The sequence below is a fragment of the Ictalurus punctatus genome, chromosome 4 (genome assembly GCF_001660625.3).
Source record: "Ictalurus punctatus breed USDA103 chromosome 4, Coco_2.0, whole genome shotgun sequence".
NCBI classification, from domain to species: domain Eukaryota; kingdom Metazoa; phylum Chordata; class Actinopteri; order Siluriformes; family Ictaluridae; genus Ictalurus; species Ictalurus punctatus.
This window is the reverse complement of record NC_071284.1, coordinates 10,608,348-10,624,447: the sequence shown is the minus strand read 5'-3', so window position 1 is coordinate 10,624,447 and position 16,100 is coordinate 10,608,348. Positions and strand designations below refer to the sequence as shown.

The 16,100-nt window shown below is 38.0% G+C and overlaps 1 protein-coding gene across 1 annotated transcript; it reads right to left on the bottom strand.

The window, feature by feature from the left end:
• Window positions 1–4,857: 4,857 nt before the first annotated feature.
• Window positions 4,858–16,051, bottom strand: LOC108263942 (chitin synthase chs-1). Its single transcript, XM_053677945.1, has 18 exons — window positions 15,982–16,051; window positions 15,175–15,310; window positions 14,166–14,354; window positions 12,955–14,006; window positions 12,762–12,851; window positions 12,175–12,333; window positions 11,909–12,083; window positions 11,724–11,825; window positions 10,978–11,119; window positions 10,545–10,745; window positions 9,899–10,183; window positions 9,564–9,743; window positions 8,917–9,316; window positions 8,512–8,546; window positions 8,327–8,391; window positions 8,125–8,235; window positions 5,891–8,032; window positions 4,858–5,798 (listed from the first exon to the last, which is right to left on the bottom strand). Exons 1-17 carry the CDS (start codon window positions 16,014–16,016, stop codon window positions 7,811–7,813), a joined length of 3,579 nt encoding a protein of 1,192 aa, XP_053533920.1. The 5' UTR covers window positions 16,017–16,051; the 3' UTR covers window positions 4,858–5,798; window positions 5,891–7,810.
• Window positions 16,052–16,100: the final 49 nt, after the last annotated feature.

The following is a 16,100-nucleotide window of genomic DNA, read 5'->3' as shown; positions in this document are numbered from 1 at the left end:
GGTTAAGTGCTGGAGCACTTGAATTTAATGAAATGGAGATTGTGTGGAAAAATGATACACTTGTATGACACCAATTTCAATAAACTATGAAAAATTAAAAAAAAAAAAAAAAAAGATTAAGGTTTTCATTTGACTCAGCCTTGTAGTAAGTTAATAAGTTCGTTATTACCTCATCCTACTTGACCTCTCTGCTGCTTTCGACACTGTGAACCATCAGATCCTTCTGTCTACTCTCTCCAGCCTGGGCATCACTGGAACTGTTCTGCGCTGGGTGGAATCCTATCTCTCTGACAGATCCTTCAAGGTATCATGGAGGGGAGGTATTTCTGAAACTCAGCAACTCACAACTGGCATTCCACAGGGGTCAGTTCTGGGTCCACTCCTCTTTTCTATCTACACTACATCTCTAGGGCAGGTGATTGAGTCTCATGGCTTCTCATATCATTGCTATGTTGATGACACCCAGCTCCATTTGTCCTTCCAGCCTGACGATCCATCCGTCTCTGCATGCATCTCTGCTTGCCTTTCGGACATCTCGGTCTGGATGAAGGAAAACCATCTTAAGCTTAACCTGGCAAAATCTGAGCTTCTCGTGATCCCGGCCTGTCCCTCAATCAACCACAACCTCACTGTACAGCTCGGCTCACTCACACTCATGCCAACCAGGACGGCCAGGAAGCTTGGGGTGATTCTTGATGACGGCTTGACCTTTACAGACCATATCTCAGCAACTGCAAGGTCCTGTAGGTTCATCCTTTACAACATCAAGAAAATCCAACCCTACATCACCAAACAGGCTACACAGATACTAGTCCAGGCTCTTGTTATCTCTAAACTGGACTACTGCAACTCACTGCTTTCAGGCCTCCCAGCCAGCTCCATCAAACCCCTTGAGATGATTCAGAATGCTGCAATGCGCCTTGTCTTCAACCAGTCCAAGACAACCCATGTCACACCCCTCTTCATCTCCCTCCACTGGCCTCCTGTAGCTGCCCGCATCAAGTTCAAGGTCTTGATGCTCACCTACAAGACCTTGTCTGGAACAGCACTCTCCTACCTCAACTCTCTCCCGAAGGCCTAGGTTCCCTCTCGCAATCTGCGATCGATTAGCGACCGACGTTTAGCAGTTCCAACTCAGCGTGGCGCAAGGTCCCTTTCCAGAACCTTCACGCTAACTGTTCCTCAGTGGTGGAATGCACTTCCAATTTCAATCCGGACCGCAGAACTCTTTGAAGTCCTGTGGTGCGTTGGTGTAGGCGTCTGATGCAGCATTATACTCCACCCTCCAGCCCTGCTGCAGTAAGAGAGTGCAGAGCCAGCGGTCCTCTCCTGGAATCATGCAATAGTATAAGAAGAAACATTTAGAATTTTTACTGCTCATTAACCCATGAAAAGACTTAATTTTACATTTACATAATTATTTCATTCCTGAGTCTGTTTTCATTGTAATGTTGAATAAGTTTGAAAATTTGGCAGTTGTGCTATCAATAATTTGACAGCAGTCATAAACAGTCTTTATGCATATTCCTAATGACCGGATTTAAGAATTGTGTAACTCCATTTCAGTTTCCAATGGTAAAAAGAAGTATTATTTGCATGTATTATTGTTTTATTTAAAACAATAATAAAACGAAACAACGTTCCTCCAGGACCAAGGTGCTGCATAAAACAACACACTAACCGTGAGACATGAGACGACACAGAACTAAATAAGACCTGCACATTTTTACATAAAGTGCACGTGCAGACGTGTGCTAACAACACAGGACAGTACAATAATAATAAAACAGGACAGTAGGGACAGTAATTGACAGTCTAGTGCCAACCAATACACAGTTTTAGTGTGGAAGTGTCAGGTATAACAGGTAGGGCAAAATATAGGTGCCAAAAGGTACCAATATAATTTAAAAATGGTATAAATGTAAACATAACATGCTATGACTTAGTATTCAGCAGATTAGCTTATACCACGGACATACAAATGCTTTTTCAAATATACATTTTCTCACACACACGCACACACACACACACACACACACACACACACACACACACACACACACACACACACTCACATGTATACACCCCTCTTCTCTTCCTCCTCCTCCTCATTCCCTCCTAAAGCTCTGCTGATCTGCTCCCAAATGAAACCCTGGACTCTGCAGACATGATCATATGAGTTTAATGTCACATGATGATAGTGGGCCATTCAGATGGGGATTCATGTTCAGTGCTACTTCAAATAAATATATTTAAATATTACCACAATTTACAAAAAAGTAGAATATTTTAATAAGCTGTCCTACTGTACCATACAGTGACTTACTGTTTGCTCTTGGTTAGTGGTTGTAGTGAAATAGACTTATTTATTAATATGGGCCTAATATCAAGATTAATTTCATAATATAATATTAGAAAATAAAACACTTTATTATTGATATTATTAATATTATTATTAATAATAATTTAAATTATTATTATTATTATTATTATTATTATTCATAAATCACTAGTGATGTCTCTGGGTTTATTCATGTAAAAGATCAGGTTGCTGGTGCTGACATCCTCATGGAGGTCTGTAAATAGAGTCTCTGGATTTTCTGTCAGTCTCTTGTTTTTGTAAACTTTTCATACAGTTTCATTTGAAATATCTTTTGGGTAGTTCAGTGGAATGGCCTCCACACTTTGGGTTTGTGTGGGCCTAGGGTTATGGGCCATTTGCACCTGTGCTGGGGGTTGAGTGTGGATAATTCCTCTAACATGTAGGTCGGCTGGTCACGTAGAGCTGAACCCTCGCAGAGCAACTGTTCAGTGGGGATAAAGATGCGGTGGTGCAAAGTAAAAGTAGTAATGTTAATAATTACTTGAACAAGTGTAATAACGTATACAATGAGAAGACTACTCAAGTAGCAAATTACTAGTTACTTCGGATCTGATTAAAATGAAGGGAAATCCTGAATTTCAGACTACATGGAGAACTGTGTGTGTGTGTGTGTGTGTGTGTGTCGGTACATATATTCATTAACATTGAACAATAAACACCGAAAGTAGCGAAGTAAAAGTACATTTCTGTGATTAAAATGAACTTGAGTAAAAGTATAAGTATAGCCAGTTAACAATTAAAAGTTTTTTTTTTTTCAAAAAGTTACTCAAGTAAATGTAATGAAGTAAATGTAGCACGTTACTATCCACCTCTGACTATCCATGATAGTCAGGATGTGTAAATCACGTTGTGAACATGCTATTTCTGTAACAACACATTTGATAAATGTTGTCACATTTTTAAATTAATACATAAAATATTTTGAATATTTGGTTTAATTTCGATCGATTCATACAGAACAGGTACTATAACTATAGTATTTAAATTAACATGGGTAAAGTGTATGTGGTGGAATAACACAGTGGTAATGTGCTGTTGCAGAATGTCAGCAGCCTCAGCTCAGGTGAAGTAAAAAATTTTATGGGCATTGAAAAGATATGATCAAATCATGTTTGATGTTCAAAACCAAATTATGTTAATGTAACTCAACTCAATCAGTTTTCAATTATTTTCAATTCTGGTGCCATCTGTTCCCCAGGTAAGTGACGCACATGCACCTGACCTTCCACATGATGTAAAAGAAAATATGATTCATCTGACCAGGCCACCTTCTACCATTGCTCCATGGTCCAGTTCTGATGCTCATGTTCCCATTGTAGGCACTTTCGGTAGTGGACAGGCCTTTGCACCACCACACATATCAATGAACCTTGGGCACCCATGACCCTGTCACCAGTTCACCGGTTGTCCTTCCTTGGACCACTTTTGTTAGGTACTCATCACTGCATCCCGGGAACACCCCACAAGCCCTGTTGTTTTGTAGATGCTCTGATACAGTTGTCTAGCCATCACAATTTGGCCCTTATCAAAGTTGGTCAGATCCTTACACTTGCTATTTTTTCTTGCTTCCAACACATCAACTTAGAGAACTGTTCACTTGCTGACTCACTTGTCTACTTACTTACAGGCCTTACAATTCATGTGCGTTCAATTCAAATGCGTTCAGTTGTTCAGGTTGGGGCTCTATTGTGGCCACTCAACTTGTTCCAGTCCAGCTTTGGCAAACCATGTTAGAAACATGAACCCAGCAGAACCTGAGCAGTTAAAAACAGCCCTAGGGCACCACTACTATTGGCAGACCTAAGCATGTCTTGCAAAAATCCTTTCACAAATGCAGTTGCTTTCTGAGAGCTTGCAAAGGGAATCAAAACCTGTTCAGCCTGTTCCAGCCATGGCTGTAGAGCCATGGGGATTGATGGGGCTGCTCGCTCCAGGTGTTTTCCTGCCAAACAATCAATGCACAATGCATAGGTCATGAATAGGAGTGATCTGGCTTACACAGCCAACTTCCCACCCTGATTGCAAATGACCTCTTTTACAGCATGGCTACTCTTTCACTGGTAATGGATTTCAAGTGTGCATCTTGAGTCATTCAGTTCGCAGGAGCTTTCTTGTTGCTCCCTTGTCTGCTTTCAAGGCCTCCTAAGTGCTGAGTGCAGCCTCCCTCAGGGCCAGCACAGAGTGCTTGCTACTAGGCTTGTCTGATGCTTGCTGTCAACCCTGCTCAGCTCCTCCAGCCATGGCTACTGTCAAGTACTGCCACATTCTGGAGTGATTCCCATTGCCATCGGCTTTGCCTTTCGGTCCTTCTCTTGACCGCAGCTCTAATGTGAAATGGCATGATAAGAAAACAACATATTTCCTTTTTAACAGCAAACACTTAGTCTAATAATACAATGGCATTAAATACCACAATACCAAGTAGATGACCTTCAGGTGTCATTTCTGTCACACTCAAAGACACACTTCATAAGTTAATCGATCACAACTTTATTAGCGACCGCCATTTTTTTCCACCACACCATTCACACCCCTCAAAATCCCCACACATTTCCGGTTACTTCACAATAAGAGCTTCCCTTTTGCCCTTCAGGAAATGGTCATGTGCAATTTTAAACCAATAGTCACTTGTTTAACTGATTATGATATATCCAACACAGAGGTATACATATGCATGAATACATTTAATAATGTCTGAAACTTAACGATTTCTGCTGTTAACTGATTATTTTCTGTAATATGTATTGCGAAGCCTGTGCTTTGCTTTCCTCCATATATTTGAATTTGGCTTGATGTAGGAAAGAATTAATGTGGATTTCCATCTCTAAGAGCACAAAGCAAAAAAATAAATAAATAAAGCATTACCAAGAAGATGTGTTTATTTATTATCAGTGAGCCATTTGATAATGAGATAGATTAATGAAATCATGAATCAATCAATAAATAGTGAAAAGTTATTAATATCAATCAATTCAGTAGTCTCCTAATAAATAGCCTCTACTGGTGCTACCTTAACATATACACTATAGTATTTGATGGACACATTGCGTAAAAGAGCTAGAGTCCGCTGCTTTTATTGGACAGATGAGATGTCATCTGGCTGTACAGCCAACAGGTTGACCAACCAGAGATGCTATACAATGGATTTTTAGTGTACCCCAAGTCTAGTGTCTACTAGTATCTTGTAGGTGCATCTGTAACTTTCTTTCTTGTAGTTTTATGTATAGTAATGCATTTAACAGCTAGACATGATAAAAAGGTTGTCCTTCAGCTGAGGTAAGCATGGTTTCTCTTTTGAGAGCTTAGATTAAAGTTGCACTTTAATCATCTCTCCTTTAGCAGATGGGTTCTAGTTGCATGAATCCATTTCCAGTGGTGTGCCAGACTGATCATTAGTTTGTGAAGATTCAAGAACCTATAGAAAAATCACAACCAAACATCATATTTTTTCCCGCTGTTTCACTCATATTTGTTATATACTGATTTTAAATTCTAAAGAAAACATACCGTTTTATCATGACTAGATTCAACTGATTATTTCCTATTGACAGTTTTAATTTCAGTGTCAATGTAGGCCACAAAATGGATTAATGTGTAGATTCTAAAAAACAACAACAACAATCAAATCAGAAAAAAACTGGATGGGCTGGAACCTACAACCTAGTACAGTCAATTATATTCTACTGAATTCTATAAGTTCAGAACAGCCAGGGTGATTTCCTGCTGATCTAGTGGCATTTTCCCATTTGCTTGTTTCACTGCTGAGTACAAATAGCAAAATGATCCCACATTGGAAGCCTATGAAGTGTCCCTGCTGTATCATACTCATCCTCTTTTCCATTCATAACTTGCCAAGGAGTTGATAAAGACACTGAGTATAATGTTCTAATTCTTTGTTTCTTGCTATTAAGTCTAATTTTGCTATTGCATTTGATTTCTTATGATTTTTGCACAGTTAACCGTGTTATTAAAACAGACACATGGCCTATTGTTTGTGTCAGCATGTAGCAGAATGAGCACTGCGTACACAGTATAACTAGCCATATAACCTCATTATGTGATTCATAATTATGTAATTGATTCATCACAAGATCGTAACCTCTTGTTTTTCAGGCGAGGATGGCGAGCTGTTTGTTCTGCCAGACCTTGATGTAGATTCATGATGAACATGATCAACGCATGCACTAGAACTAAAGCATTCTGAAGATCAGAGTGTAATACAGTAGTGCACTGGAGCAGTTGCAGAAAATATGCTGCAGGCTGTTGTTAAGACTGCCATAGGATCCTCCATTCAATACAGCTAAGCAAATGCCTAAGTACTGCAGTACCCAAGCAAGTGACTGGTCGTTTCCACAATTTACTCGTTTCATTAAAGAGCTTTTATATATGTATTAAAACTGCAACCTGAAAAAAGGGCAAGCATACTGGCAACCCAAATATATACAAACTGACACACTGGTTTGGGAAATGTATGCTAATTTGTAAAGTGTAAATTGTATTTCTAATCTGGTGGCACATTTGGAGATAATGCCCAGAGGACATGCAGAATGTACCACTGTTTACAGTGGAAGTGGTTGCCAGCTATCTTCAGTTTGGTTGTTTTAGGGAGCATCATAACGGTGCTTTACTCTCTAAAGATTAGTTGGCCAACTGAGTAAATGAAGTGATAATGCAGGCATATTCTACTTCAGAAGGAAATAGCCCTGGAAGTCCAGACCATAAAGAAGTATAATGGAAGTTTTCATATGTAACTGTGTTTCTACAACTGAGAGAGCCTACCTGGCTCACTTAGGCTGATGAGAAAAGCAAGATGATGAGCACAACCTTGTGGAACCTTTTATAGGCTACCCATGTGCTACATTGTACCAGGCAAGGAAACCAGCAAAGGTCAATGCTCTATGAGTTTTGAACGAACCTGTCCTGGCAGTACTACACATGTGTAACATTCTATTATATATCTATTGATAAATTTTACATAAACACACACAGTCAACTGCTATTGTACTGCTAGACTATTGTGGAAAGTATTTAGCTTACTTTTCTTTTCTTTTATAAGCTACATGCCAATAAATTTTCACTTTTGAAAAAATTCAGTTAAATAATGTATTGTACTCACACAAGACTAAATTTAAACGATTGGGCCATTGCATTCCATGCATTATCAATAGATTTTGCAATGCTACATAAATACTGTCATTTCACTACTACTTCTCAGTTGTATTTACAGATAGAAAAATATCATTCAGAATGACATGGACCACCTGAAAATTCTAGCATTAAATCTAGCATAAAACCCCCCCCATAAAAGGTCAATAATAAAATTACACATTAATACTGTGCATACTTTAATTAATTATGGGAGTGTTACCCATACATTGTATGTTTAATTCATATGCAGTATAATAATGTTAGTTAAAGTAGGTTTAGTTACCTGTGATAAAGCATGGCGAAAAATTGCATAAATAGTAGCAATGTAAAGCTCAGAAGAAACATCAGTGATATTGGATCAACAGAAAATGTTTCGTCTTTTGCCACAATCCCATTTGGATACATTTTTGGAATACTCAGGGTGACAGGCTTGCCAATGGTTTGGAGGAAGAAGGTAGCCATCAACCAAAGAGCATTGCAGATAAAGAATACAAATGCCACCTAAACAAGAAAATAAATCTTATAAGATCAGTTGTAATAATACATTTTGTTTGGAATGTTTTATGATTTCTACATACTCTATACGGTCTGACCTTGTTTCTAAGGCCTTTGAGCTCTTCTGCTACTTTTTCCTGTTGCTCTTTGTTCTCTTTAAGAGGTTCTAAATACCGTTTCTGCAGTTCTTTCCAAAACTCAGTTTCATCCTAGAACATCAGGAGAAAATATGTAGAATAAGGTCAAATACTTACAATAAAATGTACATTTTCAGAGACTTTTTGAAGATATTAATTCTACCTCTGAGAGTGTGTCCTGGTGAAGTGGAAAATCATGAGATTTTACTTGCAGATCTTCGATCCAGCCTTTATGTATTAATTTAAATAGAATCGGGGAGGAAAACATGATCATCCTTTATAAAGTGCAATGTAAATCGTGAATACAAATAATTTTTTGTAGCATCTACTGTAAATGTTGGCACTTACTTCGCTGAGTTTGTGGTGTGATGCATTCATTTGACCTAGTGAATAGATTCAAATAGAAAAATATTTAAACCACTATAGTATTGCTAGGTAACAAATCACATTTAGATATTGTACAACATGGTGGTGGTGGTAAACGTTTTTTTTTTAATTTGTAAAATGTGGAAATAAATACAATACAGACTTGTGGAAGTATTTTGTTTTTAGATTGCCAGAAAGCACGATTGCAGACTGAAATTCTGATATTATGCTGAAAATTGTAGAAAAGTATGGTGATTGCAAATATAAAATATTACCCATATATAGCTGAAAAATATTTCCTAAATACTGTCATAATTCATTTCAAATTACTCATCTTGATAGGATTAGGAAATCATTTTTGTAATGATTTTTTTTTTGTTTGTTTACCTCTCAGTTTCTTCAGAATCCATGTGGACCTTAAGATCTCCCTCCTCAGATACTGTGGATTTCGTTGGTGGTTCATTTACACTTGTAGTGTCACTGTTATTCCAGCAGGGGCATTTACAGCATGCAGCCTGTATGACCTGCCTCTTGATGGCACTCACCGCTACAGTTTCCACTTTACCACCAGTCTCTCGTGTCCCCCATGAGACATTGTTCATATTCACAATGGAGTAAATAGAAAGCAGGAGATAGCCACTGGGTATACAGAGGAAATACAATACCCCATAGATGACCAGGGAAAACTCCTGAGGGTGAAGAGCTGCTGTGATGAAGTACAGTAGAGTCATGCTAATCAGAAACAGGCCACTGGGGGTCATAAATGTCTGATTTTTTACTATGTCACCTAAGAAGGAACAGTACAGATAAGGTTGAGGTCAGGTTGGTTCCCACTTGCCTGCTTGTTTTCCAAACCAAATTCCTTTTCACAAGATATATTCAGTTAAATACTGTCATGTATGGTCAGATGTAATTTTTATTTGATTTTTTTTTTTTTTTTTGGCATTTTACTTCCATAATGTAGTAATAAAAATCATCTAATAAAAAGCAGAAATCATAAGAGTCCATTATAAGGATATTGAAAAAAGTGCTACCTATGATGGAGAGAATCGTTCCAGTCATGAGGAACGCATACAGAACACTCATGACTGCTGCTATCTGGATCTGTATTTCAGCTTTCACCTTGAAGCACAGTGCCACGTAGATCGTTGGAGGCACTGTGGCTGCAATGAGAGCAGCATTTTGTTCCATATTCATTATGAAAGTGAAGCTTCCTGCAAGAGACATTACAGACAAATTTAAAAGATTATTACACATAAGAGTGAAGCAACCATGTTGGCTATTATTAGAGTTTTCATCTATAAATTAGGAGCAGCATGTTAACAGTTCTTTTCTTTTTTTCCAGATGAAAGAAAGGGAAGCTCTTCACCTGCTATCATCAGGCAGATGGTGGCAGGGCCCAAAATGGAGGCACCCATGCTGATGACCTGGTAAATGATGTAAGGTTTAGAGATGGAGCTGTTCTGCTGAGTGGTCAGGCCCCCAGAGCCGAGCAGGTCAATGGTGTTGGCCATGGTGGAGGGTCCCCAGCGCCGCCGCTGGTTGTAGAACTCTTTGAAGTCCTGTGGTGCGTTGGTGTAGGCGTCTGATGCAGCATTATACTCCACCCTCCAGCCCTGCTGCAGTAAGAGAGTGCAGAGCCAGCGGTCCTCTCCTGGAATCATGCAATAGTACAAGAAGAAACAAGAGATTTAGAACATTTAGAATTTTTACTGCTCGTTAACCTATTAGGCAGACTTAATTTTACATTTACATGATTAAAATCATGTATTAGTTGATTCCTGGGTCTGGTTTCATTGTAATGTTAAAAGTGTTTATCCATAATCTACCTGGTATTTAAAGCTGAAAACTGATGCAGATGGCAGCAGTTATAAACATTCTTTATGCATACATAATGACTGGAACTAAGAATCCACAGGCTTTGCTTTGGTGTAAACTAGTGTCTGGAATTACCACAATTTAGCATTATACCAAATTACTGCTGAATGTTTTAGAAGATGTGCGTCAGCTAATACCTTGGTCGTACTGTATATGGTGACTGGCTTCTGTTGGTTTGGTGGTGTATCTCTTCATGACATTATCGTCCATGAGGGCAGCACCTCTGAAGAGACTAAAGCAACCTGGGCTACAGAGCACACAGCCAAACACATGCTCTGCCGTCTTCTGCAGCCAGTGGCCCACTGCATACTCAAATTTCTGATACCACACCATGGGCCCTTCAGACACACAATTTTAACAGATATAAAGATCAGCAGGTTTATTATCTGTTTTCTTCCACTCGTATATTCCTGTATACTGTATGCTGTGAAGAGTTACTTAATGACCTCAGCATGCTAGTTCTAGTTATTCATCTTTATAGTGGAATTGAACACATTTATATGCAAACTACTGGTATTTATGAATGAATTTGAACTAAAAACCATACAAACAACAAGCCAATCATCATACCAGTGCCAGTGGGGTGAATCCGGCCGCAGGCAGCTCCCACCTCCGGGTAAAGTTTAAGTCTGTCAATCAGTAACATCACAGCAGAGGGCTGGAAATCTGTGTCTCCATCCAGGGCCAAGATGTATGTGTTTTCTTTCTCTTTCTAAATCAGAAAAAGGCTGTTTAATAAACCTATATTAATTAAATTCGTCTTCAAGGATATGTTTGTTAGGTTAGTTAATGAATCCAGGAAAGACCTGTTTTTGTTTATTTTTATAATCATTTATTTATGATTTTTTATTTATTAAAAAAAAAAACATTTCTTCCATTTCTCCCAAATTTGGATATCCTGTCTACTGTCTAAATCTCCCCATGACATGACAGCTACCAAGCACAGAGGGTAAGGGCAAACATGTGCCTCCTCTGAGACACATGAAGCCAAATTCCATGTTGCTCAGGGCAGCATGATACACTTAGATGAACTTGCTGTCTGCCTTTGTCCAAAAACATAAGCCCCATGATATAAATTATATAAACATTATGATAAACATAACAGCGATGACAGAATATGCCATACATCCCATCCAGAGAGCAAGGCCAATTTTGTTTCTTGACTCCTGGCCACCAATGGCATTGTCAGGATTCAAATTCTCAGTGTCCTGATGACAGGGTGAATGCTTTTCTGTTGCACCACTCAGGAGCCAAAAAGGTTAATAAAGTATTAAGCTGTGCATGGAAGAACCATTTATCCTATGCCAGTTCCTTACCTTTAGGTTGTTCCTCAGTTTATCCACATGTCCAAACATCTCAAACATCTTCAAGTACTTGCTGTTGAGTCTCCAGCCAAGAATGTAGTATAAATACATGATCTGTTTGAAACAGATTGTAATCACCACACTTTGGGGCTTAAAGTAAAACAGTGGATTTAATTGTAGCATGCTTTGGAACTTACCTGGGACCATCTCTTTTTGTGTCGTATCAGCTGTTTGTCCTTGAGGTGAACCATCATTATGTTGCCTTTAGGAAGTGTGTACTCCAGACGACCTCCATACGGTGTGCTAATGATCTTCTGCTGAGGGAGACGGGGCTTCTTCTTGAATATACACAGGTCGTCGTCACTAAAAATTCTATTACATGACCAAACATGTAGTGGTTTATTTTTACCTTTTGTCTGTAATTTCCTTACTTGTTTAAAATAGGTCATGTGATAATGCTTACGTGTATACTTCTTTGATTACGTCCACTAGGATCTCAGCATATTCGTTTACATGTCGCATAGTGCCATTCTGCACATCCTTAAAAGCATCGTCAAAATAAATATGGAACTCGAAGGAAGCATCATTGTGGTTGTTCGTTTTTGGACGAAATTTGTCGAGCCTGGTCACAAATTCTTGTTTGTAATGAAAACAAGTTTATTTTACACACATTCCCATTTACAGTGCCCTCCACTAATATTGGCACCCTTGGTAAACATGAGTAAAGAAGGCTGTGAAAAATTGTCTTTATTGTTTAACCTTTCCTCATATTTATACCCCTGTGAAACAGGAAGTCATGCTTGAGCAATTTTCTGTTTCTAGTCACCCAGGGGTACTAAAATATTTTTTTAATATCAATGGGTTATCAATTATAAACCTGTGTTTTGTTTGCAATTGTTTGATATCCATGAGAGCAGAGAATTTTTGTGAATTTTTTAACAAATGATCAAAAGGTTAAACAATAAAGATACTTTTTCACAGCCTTCTTCACTCATATTCACCAAGGGTGCTAATATTAGTGGAGGGCTCTGTATATTAGACTCAAATTACCTGAACATTGAGATGATTATTTTCATCATTTCATCATATGTCTCATGCCACATTGTTGCACATAAATAGACTGTCACAGGGCCTTTTGATCTGAGGAGAAACACGGCAATGTTTAATGTTAATTCTGCATTTCACACTGTATTATACATTTAGTCATGTTTTGAGATCAGGATATCAGGACGTCAGTATATACCCTTCATCATTCTTTTTCTCCCTGGCCACAAAACGTGTGTTGAGCAACATGGACTGTTCCAGAAATGCTCCCTCATACATCCGCTTTACAAATAGGTCGTGAGTTCTCTCGATGCGCTGGATCTTCAGAAACCAGATGTAACCAGTGCTTAGTATGAGTCCCAGCCACCAGCTAAGGGCACACATGCCAAGAACCACCAATCCTACAACATTCATTTCTGACACAATACGCCGTGAGGAAAGTGTATATGTGATGTCATACATCAGTGAATTAAGTGAAATAGTGTTAATGGTCTGGTTCATACAAAAACTCATGTTTGATTTAGACTTCTGTTTGAAAATGGCAAGTGGACTCAGGCACAGAAGCAGAACAACCACAGAGGACAAGTACATGGGCACGACAAAACAGCGACGCAGGGCATGCATCTTGCAAGCCACCACAACAAACCAACGGCACATTGCAGAAGAAACAATCTGGATTCCCATCAAACCAAAGATGGTATTGCTCACACATGTGGGGGTCAAGCGTAGGGAAGTCCAGTCTAAAGGATCTCCAATTCCAATAGCTCCAAGCACAGCTGCAGTGACCAGTATTTTCATCACACTGGACAGAATGCAAACCACATTCTGGGAATTGGCTATGTCCTTGGAGATGTCTTTCAAAAATGGAAACATACTGCTGTAATTCTCCCACCAGTTAAATGAAACAAAAATGGTTCCTACAATGGCCAGATACACAGATCTTTTTACTTGCAAGGGGCTTTCTTCTGTTACTAAGTAGCTTATTATGAAGAGGCTATAGCCCAGAATAATGAAGATGATTGCAGTAATTGGTCTGAACCACTTTCCACATTCCACTTTGCAGGACTTGGGTTTGTGTGGAACATCTTCCCGTTTACATCTTGCACGACACTGATCGACTACCTGGAATACTGCTGACAGGATGCTTACGCTGTTCAAGATCATCACATTGGTGACAATGTCAAAATGTGGCATGGCCACCACTGTAAGTACCGCTTCTCCAAGTGACACCAAAAACTCAACAAACAACACCTAGGAGGTAAATAAACAGATATGTTATATAACTTCTTTTCCTGGTCACTGAATCTTGCGCCACTACTAGATCTAATATGCTTATTGTTGATAAGGTTAATAAGATGAAAATCAAGTCAAAGTAATTTATGTTTATCCAGTCCTAATAAATGTACTTACCCAAATGATTGTTTTAATTGATGGTCTTATTGCACTTTTGAAAATGAACTTCCATAGACTCTTGAGCAGAAGCAGAATATTTGGTCCAACCAACACACAGCCGATACTCAGCATAGCGCTCGATTTTTGTCCTATAGGAGCACTCATAGTCACGTTGCTTGCAAGTGTTACCAAAATCAGAAAGGATGTCTACACAAAAAGAATGATAATTTAATGTTAACAGATATTCTTAGAGGTAACGTTTATTCATATGTTTTAATCCAGTGGTTTTCGAAATAGGGGCCGCGGCCCCCTTGGGAGCCGCCAGGGGGCACCTGGGGGCCTCAACAATTTGGTGTGAAAAATATATTCTCACTCTCAGACAACTACACACACACACACATACACACACACACACACACACACACACAAAACCAATTCCTAATGTAATGTAATGTAAGATGTAATTATTAGTAAAAAAAAAAAAAAAAAAAAGGGCGATATATTCAGAAGTCTGTATTTTTAATGTGTTTTAAAGACATCTTGCAAAAGGGGGCCCTCGGTCAAATGTTAATGCCATTTGGGGGGCCTTGCCCTGGAAAAGTTTGGGAACCCCTGCTTTAGTCAACCACATTTCTTTTGTTATAGATATTTTCATATTACTTCTGCATTACTGATTCAGTACAAAAGCATTTTATATTTCCAAACATTACTTTTTTCAACAAAAATTCAATGTTATATACAGATATTTGTCTCCAGCTAAACTGTGGAAGAGTCTCCAAGATGCTCAGAAAACCTTACCAGCTAATAAATGTACTACTGATGAAGCATAGGTTTAATCACACTAAATATTGACTTTGTTTATTTTATTACTCTTTACTGCTGTTTATAGACTTTTTTTAATGTAGAAATGTTTCATTTGAATATTTTTGAAGGCATCTTTGCTTTATAGCATTACATTACATATGCCTTACACTTTTGCACAATATTGTACATGTAAAGTTTTTTAGTGGTAAACAACACATCTTACCTTACTCAGTACTGTAAGAACAAAGACCAGTGTACCAACCATGCTACAACAGAACCATTTCATAAAACTCAGGCGTTTTCGGATTTTTTGTTCATCTTGAATAACTGGAACTTCTCTGCATGCGTCCCATGCCTGCCTGTTTATAATAATAGGAAACTCAGCATTTGAAGATATCCATGGGTTCTAGATTAGTAATATGATGAATAATTGAATGAATGATTAATAATTAAATGAATAATTGATGAATAAAAAAAGCAAAAAACAGATGAGTATTTGGAACTTCTCTGCATGCGTCCCATGCCTGACGGTTTATAATAATAGGAAACGCAGCATTTGAAGATATCCATGGGTTCCAGATTTCAGGCAGTCATTGACTGCAAAGGATTTGCATCCAAGTATTAAGAATAATCCTAATATTTATGTTTATGTTAGTTAGTCCAATTACTTTTGAGCCTGTGAAAATGGAGGGGGGAAAAATGCTGCAATTCCTAAACCTTTAATGCAATATTTTATTAAACCCCATGAATTAAAGCTGAAAGTGTACACTTCAGTCACATCTTGTTTGCTTAATTTTTATATATATAAATATATATATATATATATATATATATATATATATATATATATATATATATATATTTATATATAATATTTGTAAAATTATTTTAAAAAGCGTTTATGTATATAAAAAATGTTAATGTATTCATTTTCATGTTTTTTTCAGCGCATAGAATTAACTGATATTGATTCAAGTGTATATAACTCATTAAATATTATGATAAAGCGCTAGATGTGCAAGTCAAATACCTGAATTCGCTTTTTTTCTGCTTTCTTTCTTCCATAGTAATGTTCCACAGTGATGTGAAATTTGTTTCTCTTAACAATAGGAGTCAGAGCTTTTAAAAGCTGTAGGAGGGGCTTCTACT

Excerpts from the sequence above, each read along its gene's own strand:
- LOC108263942 (XM_053677945.1), bottom strand. The coding sequence starts at position 16,016 with ATGGAAGAAAGAAAGCAGAAAAAAAGCGAATTCAG. Across the intron at positions 12,084-12,174 it reads GTAATCAAAGAAGTATACAC|AATTTTTAGTGACGACGACC; the intron begins GTAAGCATTATC and ends GTCATGTAATAG. Across the intron at positions 8,033-8,124 it reads TCAAAGGCCTTAGAAACAAG|GTGGCATTTGTATTCTTTAT; the intron begins GTCAGACCGTAT and ends TTTCTTGTTTAG.